Source organism: Phaethon lepturus, unplaced genomic scaffold, assembly GCF_000687285.1.
Source record: "Phaethon lepturus isolate BGI_N335 unplaced genomic scaffold, ASM68728v1 scaffold2830, whole genome shotgun sequence".
In the NCBI taxonomy this organism is placed as follows: Eukaryota; Metazoa; Chordata; class Aves; order Phaethontiformes; family Phaethontidae; genus Phaethon; species Phaethon lepturus.
Window position 1 is genome coordinate 168,842 of NW_010513857.1, and position 22,341 is coordinate 191,182.

The following is a 22,341-nucleotide window of genomic DNA, read 5'->3' on the forward strand; positions in this document are numbered from 1 at the left end:
AACACACACACATGAAACACACCAAACCAACAGCCAGATACACACACATCCCAAAACCCCAACAGTTGCATGACCCATTCTTTCCTAAGAAGTCCCCCAATACGCCCCCAATTCCCATTGGCTTCCAGGGAATTCTTATTTCAGAGAAGAAATCCAACCTGCACAAGCATAACAATATTGTTAGTAACTTGCTCTTCATTATTACACTGAGGATGAGATTTCAAAAATACACTTGGTCAGAAGGAGAAGCACAGTTATTTATATTACAGCACCTGCACTAGTACCCACAGGAAGCATAGGCTAGTGCAGTCACCCCAAACCAGGCATCACAAAACTCAAAAATCTCATGATCAGCCTGTTTGAAAGCATGGCAATCACCTAGCACAGTATTAAATGAACAAAGCATCTTATGTTGTGAAATGGCCACACCAGCAAGCTTAAAAACTGTCAGCTGAATCATACCAGTATCAGTTCACAGAATAATTAATTCTACACTCTAGATATGTACTCCCTCTCTGACATTGAGCTACTGCTCTTCAGCTCATATTAGACAGGGAGCCGTAACAAAGTGCGTTGGTCATAACTTAGAGCGAAGAGAAGTGCCTGAAAGAAAAAAAAAAAAACCACACCAGTGCTGTTTATATTGCTTCTGCAGTCTTTGCAAGTCACAGTGTGACAGCAGGCAATCACAGTCTACCAAGTACTTCAGGTACCATTCCCGTTTCCAGCCTGCAGAAGAAACTAGCACGAACATCAAAGGTGCCCTCATGAACTCTTCATGTCTATTTTGTTCGTTATGGTATTAAATAGGAAGAGGATGCAGATATGTTGCTCAGTTCTCTTCTTCACCTTTAAAGGATAACACAAACATAAAGGTATGCCAAAAGTTCAGAGGAAATGTTACTTAATCAGCCAGGGAAGGACAGGGAGGAGCTTTATGCAAAAGTCGATCTTCTGAACCCACAAGAAAGTCAAGCAACAGTGGTACACAAAAACACACTCAAGGATGATATAATTTCAGAACTAAAAAAAGAAGAAGTGAGCACCATCAGCTGACAGGAATGGTACAACTCCTGCAATTAAATTTACCCAAAAATGGTTGCTGAGGATTCGTATCTCACCACACCCTGGATTCTTTTATACATTCTATCAATGTATTGTTTTTAGGTTTTTACAATGCAGACTATTATTAAATATGACAAAACGAGATAGTCTATGTATTAATTCAGGAGATTTACTTGAATTACCACTGGCATTTGTTCATTGCTTCCAGATTTGGGGAATTAGACAAAGAAACACAGTAACAACTTGATCCTGAACACTGTTCAGAGCCCTTTAGTGACTCCTCCCACTCTTCCTGTGGGCAAGGAGTCACCAGTCCCATTATAGTTCTCCTCACCTAACCTAACAGCAGGATAAGTCTATTCTGACCGATGGTTATTGAATATAAATTTCCAATTACCATAGTAAGTGAAACCTGCTATAATTCATTCATTAAAAGTCAAAGGCTAAAGAAGGTACTGTGAAAGAACTTTTTCAGGGTGGGCTTTTTTTTTTTAAATTAGTAGGACAGTTCACCTGGGGCAAGGGGCTAAGGAACATTTTTCCCACTGGTCTTGAAGAATGTTCACCTAAGTGTCAAGTTTAAAGAAGGGGATCTTTTGATCCTGTCTGTCTGCCATTTTAAGCACCACACATGAAAACTGTGATTAAAGATATGGGGACATAAACCCTGCTCCTCTTGCACCTCATTACTGCATGCATCTGCATTAGGCATTACTGAAGATGTTCCAGATACCCAACATACAGGGAGGAAAAAAACCAAGCCCCAAGAAGCAGCTGTCCCATTAGCAGGCAGTCTGGCAAGGCCACTGTTTCATTAAGCAGCAAAGAAGCAGTTAAAGCACTCAGCAGTTGATTCCAGAGATATTTCATTCAAAGACATTAAAATAAATCTGATTACAAAAGGTAGGAATGGCATTTGTTCTTGTTAAGTCCAATTGGTAGACATAACAGCAATTCTATGGTTGCTCCCATGATTATTTCCAAACATTACTATATGCTTATACAATTTCCTTAATTACTATGGTACTTTTAAGGAAAAATTTAAAAACAGGGCAAGTTTTCAAAGAGCACTTACATCATTTAGAAACCTCTGATTAACATTCAACATGGACTTCAGTGTGCTGTATTAGCAATGAGAAATTCTTATCAGCCTTGATCAGTCTGAAGCCACTTTTGATGATGGCCACAGCTTATACTACTTTTGAAAGTTCTATCAGATTCTCTTTCCTCTAAACTAAGCCTTTGCAAATTAGGACCCTTTTTCCACAGTGCACAAAGGCAGTGCCACTGATTTCAGGTAAGACTAAGTGCTTGAAGTCTATCCTTGTCCAGGTAAGGCCTAAGTAACTCTTTACAAAAAAATTATTTGATGGCCACACTTAGTTCCATTAAAGAAGGAGCTCTGGAAATAAAGTTGTCAAGACTGTTCCATCCAGAAGCCACGCAGAAGATGCAGATAATCAGACCAATACTTTCATTAAATTCCCCAAATGGCCCAGCCAGAACTTAAGGCTCACAATTACATGCCAGAAGGGGGTGTGGGGGCAGTCCACTCAACTTGAAAAGACTTCACTTTTGAAGAAAGAAAATGAAACAAATGGAAAGTCTTCATGGTTTAACATGCTCTCCTGAAAATTAAAAGAGGATGTGAAATTCACAGAGGTATCAATACATTTCCACTCAAATCATGGTTTTTAACGTATTTTCCAAGAGGCAATCTGATTAAATCAGGAAGACGGTTGCATTGCTGTGGAGGCTTGCATTTGAAGCCAAAACATACGTAGATTAAAGAGAAACCCTTGAGTTATTGCACAAATCACGGAGAACCTCCATATCCATAATCTACAGAGCAGTGGATCAGATGAGTAAAGGACCAGGCTAACCCTGCATTGATGACCAGCTGACAAGTACGTAAGTGAAAATACAAAGAAACAGTTTCTCATGTCTTACATGATTTTCAGGGACTAAAGATGAACCCTTTACTGAAATGCTTTTCCTTAGGCCTGCCTTCCAATTCTTACAGTGTCCTGAAGAGAAATCCATCCTGAGAAGAGTCACAACACAAGGGGATGCAAGTTTAACAAGGATTTTTCCATTCCATGGGGACAAAAAAAAAAAAGAAAAAAGAAATTTCAAGGAGCATTCAAAAAAAAAGAAACCAACACTCAAAATATTAGTTGGTTTAACTTTTTTGCACAAAGATGTTGAAATTCAGGCTCTGGATGAAATAGATAAGACAGATAAGAGGACTAGCAAAAACGTGAGTAGTCACCCTTTCAGAAGAACATTCAACACCATTGGCTGGCATGAGCCAAATGCTGGTGCCCAGTATAAACCAAACCAGCCTGTGGGGCCTAGAGCAGGAAAAAGCAGACAAGAGGAGGGCATAGTTTATTTAATAAAAAGATCAATAATAATAATAGAGAACATCTGCTATGTCAGAGGAAGAACATACATATCCCCATGTACACAGGGTAAAAACAGAACACACACCCCTTCCCCCCCCCCCCCCCAAAAAAAACACATACATAGTTGCTTCAGAAAATCTACATAGACAATTCTGTGGCATCCCATCCCACCACCAAGCAGCTCCCTCTCCACCCTCTAGGAGTTAAAGATCTCGTATATGAACACTGTAAGACAACCAGACTTCAAGAAAATAAAAACCCCATCAGAGAAAACACTCCCATCACTGTTATGCCCTCAGTCACACACACAAAATGGCAACACAATCATTCTGCTGTTTCTAACACTCTGCCTGCCTTCATGGAGAGATGAGAACAGGAATTAGCCCTGTATCTTCAGCATCCACAAAAAGCACAAAAATAGTCCCTCTTCTCCAGGCAGTATAAAAAAGAAAAAGACGAGCTTCTCATGAGACACACGTTGCTAATTCTTTTCTCCACAAACTGCTCCAGTCACTCAAGTACATAAAACATTTGGAGTGACTGGATTGCTGCTCCAATTCAGCCCAGTGGTAAAAGGCTGTGACTGATACAAACGCAGAGGAAATTCTTGAGAAAAAGAAGAAAGTCAAGTGAAGATGATGTAGGAAGGTCTGATCTGCCATTGCAGTGTCAGCCAAGAGTGGCCACAGGAGACCTTTGTATTTTAATTTATGCTTTCTCAGTTGGGCTGAGAAGCAGCAGCTGCTGCTGCGAGAGTAGAGAACGCATGGCTGTCAGCAGAGCAGACAGGAGGGCAGTCCTTATGCCTGCTACCCTGTGGAGAGAAGAAAGATAGGAAAAGATTTCCCCAGCAGGGATCCCTCACTGCAAAAACAGATTCTGGCTGGCAAGAGCAAAAGCTGTACTCATGTACTGTAACGTGCCACAGCAGTATTGGTATGGAGCAGAACTGGAAAAACAGAACTAGGAAAAAAAAAATATACATATACACACACACAAACATACCTGTATATATAAAAAAATAAACATCCTAAGATACACTGCTCACACTGGATTTTATTAATGCTAGTAGGAACCACATTTTCGAGCAATTACACCTTTGGGATTATACCTAGTCCAAAACATTAAATCCAGTTTGCAGGATGGGTTTATTTGTCATTCAGTAGAAGCTACGATATCAAAGATCAGGGCACAATACAGACCAGAGTTACACAGCAAGCACCAAAGAGGGGGGAGCAGAGAGGGAACAACTCTTTGCTGCTGCCAAGAAAACATTAATTAATCCAATTACTTCACAAATATATAAAAACAAAACTAAAAATAAAAAACCAAAACCAAGAAAACCCACAAAACCACACACACAAAAACTTAGGAAAACCAAAACTATCAACCAAACAAAATAACATGTTTAAATGCTAAGCCTTAAAGTCTTTTGTTCCATTGTCCAAGTTTTCATTGAAGTATTTCTAAAATAGATCCCTGTGCAGCAAATAAAACAGATTTCAGGACGAACAGCTATCAAACTGTTTTCTCAGGCCTATAGTTTTTTTAGAGGGTTTTTTGAGGATTTCCTACAGCAACAGGAATTTAGACTAAGAAGTTGTTTACCTGGAAATCCAGTTCCCAATGGGATCAGATCATGGACCTGGACCCTGGGAACAAGGGTTTACAAAGGCATTCAGAAGCACTTGTTTATTGTTTCTGAATAAAACAAAATCTTAGAACTCTGTAAGGTTTTTTCCACCCCCAAGCATAGTAAACTAGCTTAAATCTGAAGTGTACGTTCTGCCTCTGCACAGTGAGCTAGCTTTACAGGATCTGATATTTTTCGAGCAGAATCATACCATCAGGTTATGTTGCTATCTTTCCTATCTCTTGTCTTCTTTGCAGCCAGTAAATATCAGTAGTCATCTATGTTCTTCCTCCCTTCCCATGACTATTATGCAAGTAAACAAGAAAAGTCTCATATTTTATTTATCAGATGCCAAATGCTGTGGTATAATGCAAGATGACTTCTATAAATTTGCCTTGATTAAAGAATTTGCTTGGGATACAATACAACCTTAGGGACTTAGGGCTGTCATGCTTATACAGAATTGATGAGTCCACTGTATTATCTGTCCACTCAAGTCATACTCTTTGCACAACGTTGGTCTCTGCTTCAGAGACAGCTTAGGCAGCATTCCTCAGATGCCACAGATTTACTTATGGACCTTCTCAGGACCCAGACAAGTAAGGAACTTTCCACATTTCCTTCCAAAATAATGGCTAAGTGCTACATTTGAGCTTTTATGTTAAAGCTAACTACTAGAGTCTCCCAAAACAGTAATTAAAGGAAGGAAGAGTCTGGTGCCTGCCTGAGAACACCCTTCAGATTCACCTGCCCATCACAGAATTCTCACCCCTCAGACTCTTTTATTACTGAATAAGGATCCACTGCAGCCAATGGCAGAATTAAATATAAGATTTGGGGGGGTAGGCTTGCTCATTTCTTCCTTTTGGGGGGTAAGGGAAACAAAAGTGCAGGCAATTGCAATCCTACGTAAAAACTGCCAGCTACATACCTTGCTGTCAAACATGGCCTGGGCTGAAAATGGTTAATTCATTATAGCTGGAAGAGCTGTGTAAAGATCCAACTAGGTCACCATCTGGAAACTTACAGCTCCTCTTCCTAGCAGCAAGCTTTTTTGTCTGTGACATCCAGCGGTAGTTGCCTTGGACTCATACACTTCCTTGACTTTACACGCCTCCAACATTTGTAATTCAACCATCTGAACTACTCAAAAGGAAGGTATCTTCCTTAATAATATTGTGTGGAAAAGTCAGGCGCAGGGTATGGTGGGGAGCAGACAAAAGGTGTTTCAAACTACATTCTTTAGATGCAGGATATTCATTGTGGTTTCACAGAAGCTAAACAGATGAACATGAAAGTTAATTGACTCCAAGCTGTAGAATGCTTTATTACGTGTCTGTAGGAACTCCACCTCTCCCAAAAGTAAGCCAAAATTAATAGGTAAAAGATACAACTAACAACTGGATGTCATGTACTTCAGAAAGTTAAGAGATTCAAGGACCAACCAACCAAATTCACAAAGAAAAACCCATCTGGGTATATTAAGTACAAAGATCCTAATTCTGGCTCTGAAAGGCTAAGGATTCAGAGTATATTCCCTAAGAATTATCGCTATCTACCTGCCTTGTTCTTACACTTTTGCCAAGCTGTCTACCACTGGCCACTGTTCTTAGGATATTTACCATAAACCAACTTTTTGTCTGGTCCAGTATTATCACTGGTATGTTCTCCTTGTTGCATTTTTTAAAAGGTTTTTTGAGGACTGCCTTGACAGTGCCTCCTTATTTTAGTTCATTTCTCTATCAGGAAATGCTTCAACTCAAAGGTAATGTTAGATGTGAGGGAGAGAAGAAGGGGAGCTTGACTAGAACATCTCACAACACATCACCCACAAAAGCTTCAGAACAACTTTCTCTCCAGTCCTGTGCAAGTTTTCATTCTTGCATTGTATCCAAATGCAAGAATTCTCCCTTTTATTTTAAATGCAAAATACCCCTTATTAAAGGCAAAACATTGATTTGAGTGTAACTATATGTGAATTTAAATGTTTTAATTCTTCTATATATTCTTATGAAAGTAACATAATTTCTTGAAAATTTCAGAACCACTTTTAATAAAGCTCACAAAATTGCTTCCAATACTCACTTTGAAACTTAGTGTTACTCCTTTTGCTCCCAGTTTCTTTACCAACTATTATAGTTTGTTATGAACATTTCACAAACAGTTTCATAAACCTCACCCTATTCTCATTCTGAACACCGAGAACTCATTTTAAAACTTCGTAACAGTTTACAGAGACCATGAAGTCCAAACTGCTGGCATTATTGCAGTTAAGAATTTTTGTTAGACACACATTCACCCCAAAGCTCAAAGGAGAAAGAAGAGAGCACGCCTTTACCACCCTTCAGTAAAGCACAGTAGTAATACCATTCCAGGCAAACTCATACTGGATCATACCAAACATCTTTATCTGTATTAATGGTTTAGTTTCCATAACTTCTGTAGTAACTGTAGATCTGCAGATTTCATCATACCTTTCCCAAACTTAGCCTGGGGTTGATCAAAGGTATCAGGCCTTGAAAACAATAGGGAAATGACAACACATCCACAGACTTAAGAGCTAATTAAAATTAAATATTTCCAAGGGACAATACATTGTTCAGTCTACAGTGGGGTTTTTTCAGATTTGATCTGTCCACAGACATGACTAATTATGTCAAATATTAATTGCAGGGTTGGTGTTTGACACGGATAGCACTCACACAAAAAAAACACACAGCTTTAAATCAAAGCAGTTAAACCAGTTTGGTGTTTCAGCAGCAAAATGGTCTACAGAGTTCCCCTGGTCACATCCTCACCCGAGTGGAGTCATTTTCCTCCCACGTCACTCTTCATCAGCCCCTCAGTTTTTTTATGAAGCCATATCTTACGCTGCACACTGGCATACAAACTGTTTTAAGCTAGTTTTGCTGGCAAAGATACCATCTTGAAACACTCTCGTAGACAAAACCATCAAACCTCCAAACTATCTTTGAATTGCATGGGACCCCAGCCAGAAATTAAATAATATTTTAAAAGATGCCTTTTTATCCTATCATTCACACTGTACAGAACATGGCCCATTAACATAAAAAGTGTTCTAGGTATTTAAAAGTTGTCAAGACACATAAAGTTAACAGAAATAGAGACTACACAATCTTCAAAGAAATATTTTTTCAATTCCTTACCATGAAAAATTTATTTTCAACTTGTTTAATTGAGTTGTAGGTGCATTGATGTATTGTTTCTTCACATATTGGAGAAAAAAAAAAAAAAGCAGGATTCTTTCCCTTAGGGAACTCCCTTGCACTGAATCTAGTCAAAAGGCAAAGCTCAGCACATTTCTCCTCCAAACCTTGGAGCAATTTTTGGCTCTGTAGGTTGATGTTGCATTTGAAGGTACATGACAACCTAGCAGATTAGGGATTCAGTGCAATAGCTCAAGGAAGTTCTTCATCTCCCTTGGTGGTATGATGAAGCTAAAAGCAGGGAATGTTAATCTCGCCTTTTTTTTTTAAGCCATCAATAAGAATCAGTTTTACATTTCTTTAAAGCCTGCCTTAAATACAAAAGGAAAGATGGGGTTTGTTGTTTACTTCTAACAGTATTTAAACCACTGATATTAGCACAGACTATATCTACTCATACTGCGTTACCACAAACTGCTGAAACAATCCAACAGTAGAAAATAAATGCAATATGCATCAAGTTCTGCATTTAGACAAGACTGTTTCTACCTTTTCTCTATCCATCACCAAAGCATAAACAGAACTAGTCCAAGATGTTCAGTTTCCATTCAGCTATAAACTGATTTTCAGGCTTGATTTATATACATAGCTTTTTTATGCTTTGTTTACAGAAATTCTTTTATCTGCCACACTAGCTTACTCGATAAGACACCATTAGCAGTAATGGAACATATTTCATGCAGAAGCCATTATCTTTAGCCTAAGATGTTGTTAAAGTTCAGAAGCCATTAATAAAATGTGGTGATTTCTTATGTGGCTAATGGTAGACCACATAAGTAGTGGTACTTAACAGATGAGCATTAGAAGCTCCATTGGACACAGACTCATCGTTAAGTTGCTGCTATTACAAACATGCCTGGCAAAAGCATGACTCAGTACTCAATACAGTACTATGTATCGCTAGTTATAAAAAATGACAGTGGTGACCAGCTTGCTGCCCAGACTGGTAGGAAGGCACATAGCCTGCAGAAGCCTTAGGTGATTATTTCAGCACAGGTAAAACAATTTCATACAAGCACACCACTACTCTACAACTACAGAGAACAGTCACAGTTGTCTGCTGTGGATGAACTCCATATGCTTCAACAGCTAAATTCTCTCAGTCCCAGAAATATTAGTCTCATATAGCTCCTATTGTTGAGGGGAAGTTTTCATTTAAAGGATCAAAATGGTCAGAGAGGATGCATACTCTAAGACACAAACTAGCACAAACACTGCCTGATAGTCTCTGCTGTTCTTTGGCAGAGTTTTTTTGGTTAGACTAGTGTATCACCCTTTTTGTCAGCTCAGCTACTTCGGCAACTGAAGTAATTGCTCTAGCTCTTTTGAAAGTCTTTTCAGTGTTTTGTTTGGGGGATCTCTTTGGGCTCCCCCTGCCTTTTTTTTTTTTTTTTTAAAGACAACATTGCTTGAAAACCAATTATGCAGCTGCCAGCAAGTGATTCCCACTGAAGTCAACAGGAGTTGCTCTTATGCAAAGGCCTCTAACAAGGGCCCAAGCATTTATAGTGCTGAAAGCCTTTTGTGCTCTATACCCTAAATGGATGAAGGCAAGCTATGCAGGGGGCTCATTCAAAATTAATACTACATCAGGAAGTGGATGAGGGAGAGGGAAGGCACTTAATTGATTCACAGTTTGTTTTCTGTGAATTCTGAAATGTCTTTATGTACATTTGGTTTGCCTTTTTGTGTTTGTTTTTTTTCAAGCTAGAGAGTTTTTAAACTAAAGTTCTATTAACAAAACAGAGTGAAATAATGACAAGAGAGCTCCCAAAGTGGCACTTTGGTAACAATAACTGCAGAAAAATATCTACCCACATGGCAACGTGGAGACAGAATAGAAAACAAGGCAGGTTTTATTCAGACAAAATATGACTACCTTCTCACTTTTATATTCTTGAAGTTAAATACCTTCTGCTTTATGAACAAGCGGTGTATTCCACTCCTGCTCGCTCTTTGAAAAATTACACTTCTCTTCACCTTATACAGAAGTCCAATTCCACCCCACAATGCAGACAAAGTCCATCCTTCCAACTTATAAAAGCCTTCAAGCTCCTCAAATCAGGGAGTCTAATCCTGCTCACACGAACAATTTTGACAAGACAGTTAGACCAAAATTGTTCTACCTTGCTCTATAAATGTCATCTGCAGTCACTTCAAGGACACATTACAGTGGCAGACTGGAACAAAGTTTTAGAGTAAAAGAAAATCTGACTCTATTACACTAAGGAGATTTAAGCAAACAGCAGTACTCACTGAAGTTCTGATAGGTCTCCAAAGATACAAAAAAGGAGTCCCACCAACTCTCAAATTAAAATACTTAGGACTCTACAGTATGCTTCTAATTTGCATAGCAGCGGCAACAACCACCAGCCTCTCTTGATTGCAGTCCTGCACTCCAGCCTCAAGTAACATCCCTGAGTCATTGCGCTTCAAGGACAAGCCTGCTGTGTGGTTCAAACGGGAGATGCAGCACATCCTTCAAATCTTTGCTCACCATACCAGTCTCTACCATAGCCCCATCCATTCTACCTCACCCCATTCTACATGGCTCAGTCCTGCAGCAATTGTTTATGAAGCTAAAATGTTAAATTCTTTACATCAGAGCCGGAGTTGTACATACAGCTTTGATATTCAGCACCCTTATAGTTTGACACACCAACTAAAGGAGGATTATCTCTGCTGGTGTTATTTGGGAGGTCTTGCACCAACACTGAGGCTTGCTGTTTCAAAAGGAATTGCTTGCACATTATGCTGAAAAAAGCCACAGTCTCCTTCCTGTAGACTGGTGGCTGGACTCCAGTAACAGAGCCAGCAAACTGCCCCTGTAGAAAGCCCTCTCAGAGCATGGCAGTGACCATGCAGGGGCTCCTATGGGCTAAGAGCACAAAACACAGCTGAGCTTTCAAGTCCAGGTGACAGGAGTAAGAACAGGCACAGACACATAGCGAGACACAAAAAGGGCTACCATGGAGAATGGAACAGAGAAAACAGCCTCTGCAAGCTGGCATAGAGCACAAACTGAAAGGAGGGCAAAACCAACAAGAATTGGGTATTTACAAGAGGCATGGTAATTTATCCAGGCAGTGATCAGCTGCTATTGACAAGAAAACCACAAGTAACAGTGGAGTTGAGGATATCATCGCTGTAATTTATTACACATAGCATTTAAAATATATGAAATACTGGATAATAGTGAGTTTGATGGAAATACGACCCATGCACAAAGTTCTGGGATGGGGAAAGGTGAAGGCAAAAGCTACTGTTGCCCACAGCTGTCCTTTTCCTCTTTCAGAGGTTAGCAGCTCTGCAGAACATCTGACCGGGTCATGAATCTATGGGGCATAGGAGAGCACCTTCAACAAAAAACAAAAATGGCCAGATGGGAGCCACAACTCATTCACCTGCTACAGTGGCAAGAACCCTTCAGTATCAGTCGCATCAAGATTGGTATTGGTTTTCTTTAATATGCAAAGCTATTAACTGCATCTGTTCAGGAGCTACTTCCTCTCCCACAGGTATGAGTGGTTTAGGAAAAAAATGAAGAAGAGCAGAGGCCAGCAAAGATGTAAACCATGTAAAAAATGTAATTGGCTTTTGTTCCTCAGTCAAACAGACTAGTTACTTGCGTGGAAAAGACCCTGCAGAATAAAACATTGATTCAGATGCCACCACAAACCTTTAGACTACCTAGGCAGTGGTTTTGCCTATCTTCAAAATAACACGACATCTTGTAACAGGAAGGAGACTGGTTATATGTAAAAGAAAGCAATGCTTTTAAACCACACTCAGCCCCATGCAGCTGAAGTGGGAACACTACTGGTGACCATGCCAGAGCTCCCAGCAGCAGAACAGTAGAATACAGCCAGAGGAAGACCAATACAAAAAGACCTTCTTTGCATGTGACAGGAGTTAGATGGGTTTCCAGTTCCTTCAAGTCCTGCTTTTAGGCACATAAGTCAATGAACTTCTGCTCTAGTAAGTCAGGAATATTTTTTTTTTTTAATACAGCAGTATTCTATATACATATCTATATATAACTATGTATGCATATATATATTATATATAAATGTATTTCCAACATTAAATGCATACTAACCTTTTGTTTGCAACAAAGCCATCAAAAAGAGTACTACTTGGGAATGGATAATCATGACGAACTCTCATTTGCTACCCCTTCCAGTAGGCCACTCCGTGAAGTACCTAACTACAGGGAGTAGCACGGTGTTTGGAATAACATTCATGGGAAGGAAAAGAAACCCGAGAGGTAGATGATGGAGCCATCCACTTAAGTTCAAATTAAGTTCACATTACAATAAACTTGGTAGACTAGCATCACTCTTTCTCCAACATCACTGAGCAATTAGGAGAAAACAAGTAACAACAATAAATCTAACTAAAATAGAGATCAAAGTGCACTTGGAGGCGCATCCCATGCAGCACATATGTCTACATAATAGTCCTCATCGGACTGAGCTAACTATTAACACAGCATCATGTCTGATGCCTCTGTGTGCACCACAGTCTGAAACCATTTTACCTAGAGTTGAAACAGGCCATTCTTGTACAATCACTTTAAGTTGATCTATACAGGCAAAGGAGGAGACAGTTCTACCATCTTCCCACACTTCATTCTTGCAGCCAGACAGCAAGTCAATAGAAAGTAACCCAGATGAGAAAAGTTCTCAGCCAGATCAGTGGTCTGATAGCAGTCAGTTACCAGAAGCTGCACTAACACATTTGGTTCTGCAGCCTTGTGCCAGCCTCAGCCATTTGCAGTCCCCTGCTCTCATTTTGACACCAGAATTTGCAAGGCAGCACACCAAAACCAGTCATGAAACCACTGCCATAACCAAGGCAGGAAGTGGCCCTACCGCAGAAACAGGTCCTCCCAGTCATTTGGAAACGAAAAAAAGATTGAGTCAGGCTATTAGGAAAGCAGTAAGACTACACATCCCCCTGGATGCCCACAGAAAGAGAAAGAAACAAGAGGATGTTTGTGATATCAAGCAATATTGACTAAAAACTAGAGCTTAGTTATTAACTGAAAATGTACATATTTTATATACATATTTTTATAACCTTCACATAAGTCATATGGCCGAATTTTCATCTAGAAATTAATTACATAACTCCTTGCAAAATAAAGCTTCTAATTTTAAAATTTTTTCCTCTTTTTTTTTATTATTTTAATTACATATTTTATTATTGGAGTGACTGAATTCACATATGCCTTTAGACATATACCCACATAAACTAGCAGTCAGGAAGACAAGTTCTACGAAATACTATCTTTTAGCCACATGGAAAAGGGAATCTTTCTGGTTTTACATTTCAGTGGCAAAAAATAAAATTAAAAAAGTCTGAAACCCTTTCTTTGTGCACAGTAGAACACCCTGGTACACTCCCAGCCTCTTCCATCACAGGATATTTGCCGACTCTCTTCCTCATTAGCTGGTACACCCAATGTTTCGAATTGTTACCTTTTCCAAATTCTGTCTTCTAGCCTGTAACACTCTAAGCCACCTGGCATTGCAAAGACAATCTTAAGAAAAAGTTCTTCCACACGTTGACACAGTTAATTGAAGCATGGCATGAACAAAACCTTTGCCATACATCACCAGTGAACTTTTTTCCTCAGTGTCTCTGCTTTTATATATAAGCCATTTACAGCACATAAAGGGAACCCCCTTCAAGTTCTTTTTAATCACAGCTGGTTGGAAAACATGAGACATGTAATTCAGTGAATGGGAAGCACAGAGAACCTAGCCACAGAAAGGTAAATATACTCCCTGCACATGGGTACATAAAGCAAAAGGTGTCCAACAGGGAGAACCTGTGATGCAGGCTCTAACAAAATGACAGGTACCAGGTGGATCTGCTAGTGACACACCACACACACTGCTGTTGCATCTTTGCTTGGGGCACCAAAGCTCAGCTGAAGGAGTCTGCCCTCTTGACAGAGAGAAAGAAAGTCCTAGCATAAAATAATGTCCCACGTCACAGAAGATTTGCCCCTAAATCAAAGTAAATTAAGCTGGACTCTCATTAAATGTAAGCTGCTAATGCTAGGAAACACCCAGTAGGCTGAATTATTGCAAGCATCCTTACAGTCTCATTTCTATCATACTCATTACCCTGTAACAGGGTCTACTGTCATAGCTCCAGCAAGCTACACTCAGGTTTTAACTCATTAACACTATATTCAGGAAAACAAAACAAAAGCCTCTATGAACCCAAAATATTTCATATATTTAAAGGCATCTAGTCTCCTTTTAATTCTTTCTTGGAATACAATAGTACAAAGAAGCACCAAACACTCTTAGAAGTAATTTTACTTGCCTATTGAGGAGAAAGAGAACGTATTTGGGCAGAAGTTCCTACAACTTGAGTTTTCCATATGAAGTTTTGCTATTGAGAAAACCAGATGGCAACAGGTACGGAATAGGTATACAAACTGTTTTCATAATATGTATTTGCCCTGTTGCAAAAAGGACAAAAAAAAAATCTTCCATCACCACACATCAGGAACTTTGCTTGAAATGATTTTCAATATTATTTGATGTAATGGAGCCTTCACTAGGAGCACAGGGATTTTCAAAGCCTGAAAGAGGCATATTGATTTTTCCCAGTTCTGTGGGAAATTGACAGTTCATTCATAAGATCCTCTGTGTATGTTGAAATACTTATTCTAAATGCTGTCCGGAGGAAAGCAACTGGAAAGTTGAAACAGTAGCTGAAGAATCTGACATGGAGATTGATGTCTGTTAAAATAAACAAACACCGCTGCTGCCATTTGCCATTTGTAGCATTTATACAGCTAAAGGAGTAAGATCTGACTGTTTTTAGCATCTCCACAAGTCAGGCCATCTGGAGGTTATATGAGATCACACTGAGTCAGAGTTTGATACCAAATCAAGCACCCCGACTGCAAGCCTCAGTGTGTTAGAGACATTTTTAAATGCCAGTGTAAGGGGAAGGCAGGACTGCTCTAGATCTTTGTGTACATTACAGAAGCAGCTACAGAGAGCAGCGTGCCAACAGTGACATCCACCCATACCAACCCTTATACCTGTAAAAAGTCCTGCTGAAATCTATATTCACTGTGATCCACGAGGGAGGATTTTTTTGGCAGGAGCAGCAGCAGCACAATCACAAAAATGGGATGTTTTCCAAACTCACACAATAGTACAATGGAAGAGAAACAAATTAGGCCTCAAACCAGTAAAGAATAATCTATGTTTTCCTGGATTTTGCACTGTAAAACTGTAGTGGCATGCAGTTCAGTACATTGGTAAAAATAGATAAGCTTTTCTTTGTTTCAATTCTTTATTGCATTGCAACAATATTTGCTAATTTTTAATGGGAAAAAAGATGGAAACTGGTACAAGAGTACAAAGTCACTATGAAATGCTAGATAGTGAAAAAGTCAGGTATTTAGAAGAATTACAAAAATTACCATACTGGAAGGTACTTTAATGGTTAATGCTGACAGTGACTTCTGGGTCATCACTAACAGAGCTGGGTTGCTTCATGAGCTGTTCAGCTCCTTGCTCTTGCCTACATCAATAAAACAATTACAGTCCTGTTGACAGGCAACTAGCCGTGTGTTTGAGAAACATGCTGCATATTTCAGGCAAAGCAAAGTATGAAGGCTGATTCTATCCCACAGCACTATAGTTTAAGATTCGAATTCTCTAACTGGCAGAATTAGGTCAGGAGTTTTCTTTGGGTCAAAAATATTCTCTCTCACCTCCAGTTTTAACTGGAAGCAAAACATTATATTCTAAATGCTCACACCAAATCTTCACAGGTTACTGCCCTTGGTTAATGGAGTATAAACTGCTGAAGTACCTAGACTGAGCATTTAACAACACATCAGCTTCCTGTTCCAAATGTAGAACTTGGAGTATGCCTGGTGCCAAAACCAGTTCATAATGCAACAGAAGTCTTCTTTTCTTTTCAAGAAGTCTACCTGTAGGAATGGGGCTCAAAAGAAAAGGTAGTGTTGTTTCATCAACTGTAAGCCCAAGTTTCTTATCCTCTACTACTCATTAGCTGGTGTGTCTTACAGAGTTAAAGGAATAAAGAATAATTTCAAGTTTCCCAAGAAGTATGTCAGGATTAATGTAATCTATAGAACCAGGTCTTAGAGAGTGTTCTTCAAAAACAGGTTACATATGCACTTTCAAACTCGTGTCCATTGGAGAGGACAGGGAAGTTATTTACATTGTTTCTTTGTGTGTGGGCAGTAGAAAGGAGAAAAAACAAAAAACCAACCAATCAAACAAAAAAAAACCATCACACAAACCAAACAACCTTCTCCCCCACATTTTCCATTTGAAAATTACCCTACATCTATTGCACTACCTGATGTAAGTTTTTTTTTCTTTTTTCCAAAAACATGTTTTCTGGGTTCCTGTTTGGAAAAAAAGCCTTTCTTCCTCAGCAAGCTCATGCTTGCCTTCCCTGTGCGCCTAAGACATCATACACGGTATTCGACTATGTACATACATAATAAATACACCAATGTTTATAATGAAAAAACTATCTTACTGAATTAAAGTAGCATGTGTACCTTCAAAGTCAATGCTACAGAACACAGATCTGGTGCCTTTACTAAGAAAGCATTATCAACATGCAACAAGGGGGATGGGACTAGGACCAGTAACTTGTTTTCACACATCCAAATATTTATAAAATGTTTCACCTGCAGGAGTATTCTGCTGGGGCTGCCTGTACCCTGGGTGCCACTCACATGCATCAGTTTTTCTCTGATTGGGATACTAAAGATTCAAAATTAACTCTTTATACTTTGAGATAGATGTGCCACCAGGTAAAACTTACTATGACAATCAAATCAAGGTGGGAGACTGGTATACATTTACTAAATTCATCTCTAACACAGAAGAAAAGTATGTAAGCTGCACTTGACAGTTCCAATAAAATTCACTTGAAGTACATTAACATCAAACACGAGAAGTCACACAATCACAATTTTTTTTCCCAGTTCTTGTGCCCTTGTGCTTCTTCAATTTTTTATAAACTAGAAACATCAAATAGCTTAAAACAATAACATATTTACAAACACCTAGTTTTGGCAAAACAAACACTTAGGAGAAAGGAAACAGCTTCATCCATGTTCCTCATCTATTTCTTTTTGTATAACCAGTGATCCAATCAGCCACAAAGTTACAAGGGAAGGCAGGGCAAGGAAAAATTTTTATTCCAAGAATGATCTCTACAAATCTGAAGCAAGTCCCCTGGAGCCAGCAGAGTTACTATATTTTTATATGCATTTAAAAGACTGGGGCTACATCTGCTGAAAGAAACACAGAGGAATTCAGGAATCCCAAGCTCACAGCAATGCATCTACTTCATCAATATGTACATCACCACCTTGCACTATTACAAAACAGTTGTGTATTTTCCCAAGACAAGTTCTGTTCTTGCCATTGTTCTGTTTCTGGCAAGACCACTTGTGAAATGTGACAACTCTCCAAGTTATCTGTGCCAATAAGAAATTAAATTAAAAAAAAACAAAAACATTTGATCATAAAAGCAGGGGAAGAATGAACAGAATGCTTCCACTTCCACTGCAAGGGCATCTTCCCAATGCAATTTTTTAACAACCAAATGCTAGATAATGCATTTGAAAATTGCAGGGAACAAGCTTCACATTGATTTCTTTATTTTTTTTTAACCACTCTGGCAAGGGAAAATTCCATAACAAAAACTTTCCTCCATCTGAAAACTAGCTGACATCAGAAAATTATCTTCTGTCCCTTTGAAAACAAACTCTCAACAATGCACAAAATTTAATAAGCAGTCTATTTGCTGTCCCTTAAAGGTCAGTGCACTTTTCCAACACTTTTCCCATAACACACTTAATATAACCTTATATCAGTTTTATTTCCACTATCTTCCTGTAATTCAGAAGACTATATAGACTCCCATATGGTTGCCATCAAAATCAGCAGATGCCAAGCAAATTAAAACACAAATTATGGCTTGTAATATGCTGATGTATCATAATAGCAGCATATCTCACAACTTACAGTGAAACATCAAATAAAGCAAAGGTCTCTGAGGTATCAATGCTTTCTGTACATCTTTCCGACTAAGCTAGGGTCAGTGGAATCAAGTGTGGATTGAAATTCGGAGTTAAACAATAGTATATCTCCACAGTTTCCATCAAGTATAACAAAGCACAAAGAACAATTTACAACAATTCTTGGAACTAAAAATCAGCTTAAAACTGTCTTGCAAAAGTAGAAGGGGAAAGAAGGGGAAATGGTTCTTGCCTTTTGGGAAGCAGGGTGGCCTACTTGTATATTTCTTTCATTGTACCTTGGACATCATTCTACCTGGAAGTCTAAGGGGAGAGGCAGGCAGGAGGCATTGTTTGTTTGCTTTAACTACAGAAAAATGTTTTCCATTACCTTACATTATGGCTGCAGCTCTCATTTATATCAGATTACATTATGGTTTACCTAGACAAAGACATAAAGGCTCACAAAAAAAGCACTGTCTATTCCACCAGCCTAGAAAGGTAACAAACATAATGTGGTGCTTTCATACAGGCATTACACTAATCCAGTTCAAGCCCAGGTGTGTGCCCTAATGAACAACCAGCAGAAGAATGGCAGCTGAGCAAGGGGAAGGGAGGCATAATACTGAGTTCTAACTTTTGACTCAGATGTAGCTGTGCCTATTTGGTCTCAGTTCCTACATCTTTGATGAGTGCCAAATGAGCTTTCCTTTTCCACGAGAACATTGTGATCTCATAAAATATGTTTTTCTAAATAAACACTTCCAGCATATTTACCAACTTTAATACTCTATTTCAAAATAAAAATTAAGCTTGCAAGTTAATTATGCATAGATCCAACAGATAATACTGTCTTCTACAACGGTATGAAACACAGTTAACATGTTCACGTCTATCTGGGGTGGTGTAAGACTGAGAACCATCTCATAAAAAGCATACTGTCCCCTTTAGTTACAATTACATACGCAGCATTAGAGTGCAACTTTCCCATATTCATTATTCTAATAATTTAGTTGTGTTTTTTCAGGAAAAAAATAACAGACCAGCACAAAACCAAAAAATTGACAAAAAAGTCTGAAACTTTATTTTGCCCGTATTGTGTGGCATATAAAGCCTCTGATTTTTTGTAATATCTCCAGTTTAAGTAGCATGTACAATCATTCCCCACATAATTTCAGCAGATCTATAATATTTCTCTGTTCAAGGCACTGACAATTTTCTTGTCAAAACCATTACTCTTCCAATTCACTTGTCTTTATTTTTAGTCTATTGTTTTATGATGCAGAATACAGAGTATTTTCCCATTTGTTTACATTTAAATGTTAAAAGTTTTTGTTAAAACCACTATATAATAATGCTTAGGTAGAAGTTTTAACAAAGGTGTTCTACATATGTTTGCAAGGTCCCTGGAGAGTGTCATGGGGTTAATATGATGACCTCTTCATCATTTCAATCTATTTACAATGACTACATTAGTGGCTATTTTTTAGTATCGCTCTCCGAGAACAGCCAAACAAGCAAGCAATTTTCATTTACAGCTTTTCTGGCCCAGTTTCATCATAGACTATTGAAGGGTTTGCTATTAATTCAGTAAAAACAGTATTAAAATGTATTCTACAAGAGTAACTGCCCATGTTTTCACTCCAAATCATGAGAGACATAGTAATAAATGCAAGTTTCCTCATAAAGAGATTACAATATTCTGAAGAAATTACTAAACTCTTATAAAGCGTTTTGTCTCTGTCGAATTTCAAGAAGTTTATCCAAGGACACAAATGAGATGATCAGCATTTTGCAAAAAGGGAAATCTGTAAGCAAGGGCCACACATCAAGCAAATGGCAGTGGTACATACACCCAGGTCTTCAGATTAGCATTCCAGCAGTATAAAACCACATGGCCTAGCGAGATACCCTTTTATCCATTCAGTTACAACAGAGGAACACCTACCACACCATGCAAAAGTTAGGCTGCATCTGCCTCAACAACACGGGAATAAGAAAATGACTAGCCACAAAAATACCTAAAAGATACTGTTTCCCCACTTGCACCATCCGCATGTTAACCTCCAGAGAATAAGATGAAGGAAATTACAGGGTATATAGCTTTTTATAGACTGACAGTGCCTGAAGGAGCAAGATAACACATTTATGTATATTTCACCATAACCTGCCTCTTTTAGTCCAAGGACAGTGTACACAAGTGTTCCTCACACTACTCTGTTCCTTGCAACACATGCACAGGGGAAGCAAAATGAAAACAACAAACAAGTGAAAAGAACCGTGGCAAACTCAACCACCAAAAACTGAGCAAGTAGTACAATAAAAACAGCTACCATAGGGTCAGAATACTACAAAGCTTGCAACCGCTCATCTCGGGTCAGTCTTGGGCCAAGTATACATTGACATAAAGACACAGTCAACTTCACTCTAGCAGCTTACTTTCTTGATTAAGAAATATTTCAGTATAAAAATGTAATTAATCAAAACTTCCATCCTTCTAAAACATGCTTTTCAGGTATTTTTACTTTCCAGGAACACAGACATGAGGTTACCTATGAATACCTGCTCACCATGTAACCACCCTCCTCTATTGTCACCAAGGTGATGATCACAAGCTCAGTATTGGTTAGGTTTCTCCCCTCTAGTCTTCCCCACCTTTATCCATAAAACTTCAAGGTGATTTTTTTTCCCCAGTTCACCTTTCTAGTCCAAAGAAGCCACTATACCAAATATGGACTCAACTTGCCTTCAGAGCCCCCCAAAACCACATTCACCCCACTTGGGTTTGTGCATGTTTCTCATTGTTAAATGGAATATCTCATGAAAACAGGGGGATTGTACGTGTAAGAGCCTTCACCCAACTTTAACATTCTGTGCAGTGATAACACCTCCTAATTTATGTACACGTGAGAGTGCTCACCCCCTCCCCTTGTGGTTACAAAATTTGGCATGCACATCCAAAACCAGCTGCTTCTCTTTCAAATCCAACACATTGAGAAGATGCTAGAAATACTATTGTATGCAGGTTACATTTCACCATACAGTTCTGCCTACTCTATAGCCAGTGCTAGAATGGTTCAACAAGACACTGTGAGATCAAGCAGCACAGCCAAGAATCCCTGCAAATGCCCAACCAAGCCTCCCATGGGCTTGCATTTTAGGCATGGGTGGGAATACTGTTTCCTCCCTCCTCCATCCTATTATTGCTACTACTACTACGTGGTAATAGCTAATCACAATAAACCCCTGCCATACACAACCCCGTCATTGTGTAATCACTGCCTTAAACAGCACTGTTCAGAGAACTTGAGCTGTGATTTTTTTAAAACTATTTTTTATTTAACAGGCATATCAGCACGAAAACATGCAGATCAATTCGTTCTCCAGGCCTGGGTGTCTAGCGTCTTCCTCCCCCATCACAAAGCAGACGAAGGGGAAAGAAGGAGGGAGGAGGAAAAAAAGGGGAAAAAAAAACCAAAAACAAACAAAAAAAGGCAAGAAACCCCCTTCACATCTAAAACAAAAGCAATTAGGAGGGCCGGAAGGGAAAAGGAATCGGCAGCCTCCGGAGGTGCAGGAACGCAGCACCCCAACTTGCCCGGGGAAGGGCTACTCCGGCCTCGCGCCCCCTGAAAACCCCATTCAAATCCCCAACCGCCGCGCCCAACTGTCACGCACGGCCCCCAGCTCCGTTTTTACACGTCCCTCAGTTTTCATTTCTGGCCATGCCCAGCCCGGGAGCGGCGGCGAGGGAGGAGGAGGAAAAGGTGGCAGAGGAATATACGAAGCACCGTGTAACCGGCCCACTTACCCAGAAAATGACATTGAAGCCGAAGATGAAATATTTGATGCAACAACTGACTTCAGGCCCCTTGTAGTGCTTCCCGGACATCCTCTGCGCTCATGAAGACACTTTGCTCGCAGCCAGGGTGAGAATCAAAGGGAGGAAAAATTAAA

The 22,341-nt window shown here is 39.3% G+C and overlaps 1 protein-coding gene across 1 annotated transcript in view; it reads right to left on the reverse strand.

The window, feature by feature from the left end:
• The window catches only part of TSPAN5 (tetraspanin 5), an 84,001-nt gene extending 61,672 nt beyond the window's left edge, over positions 1-22,329 (reverse strand). Inside the window, exon 1 of the mRNA XM_010291090.1 lies at positions 22,196-22,329. Coding sequence (XP_010289392.1) covers positions 22,196-22,276 — 81 coding nt within the window. The 5' untranslated portion in view covers positions 22,277-22,329. The remainder of the gene's footprint in view (positions 1-22,195) is intronic.
• Positions 22,330-22,341: the final 12 nt, after the last annotated feature.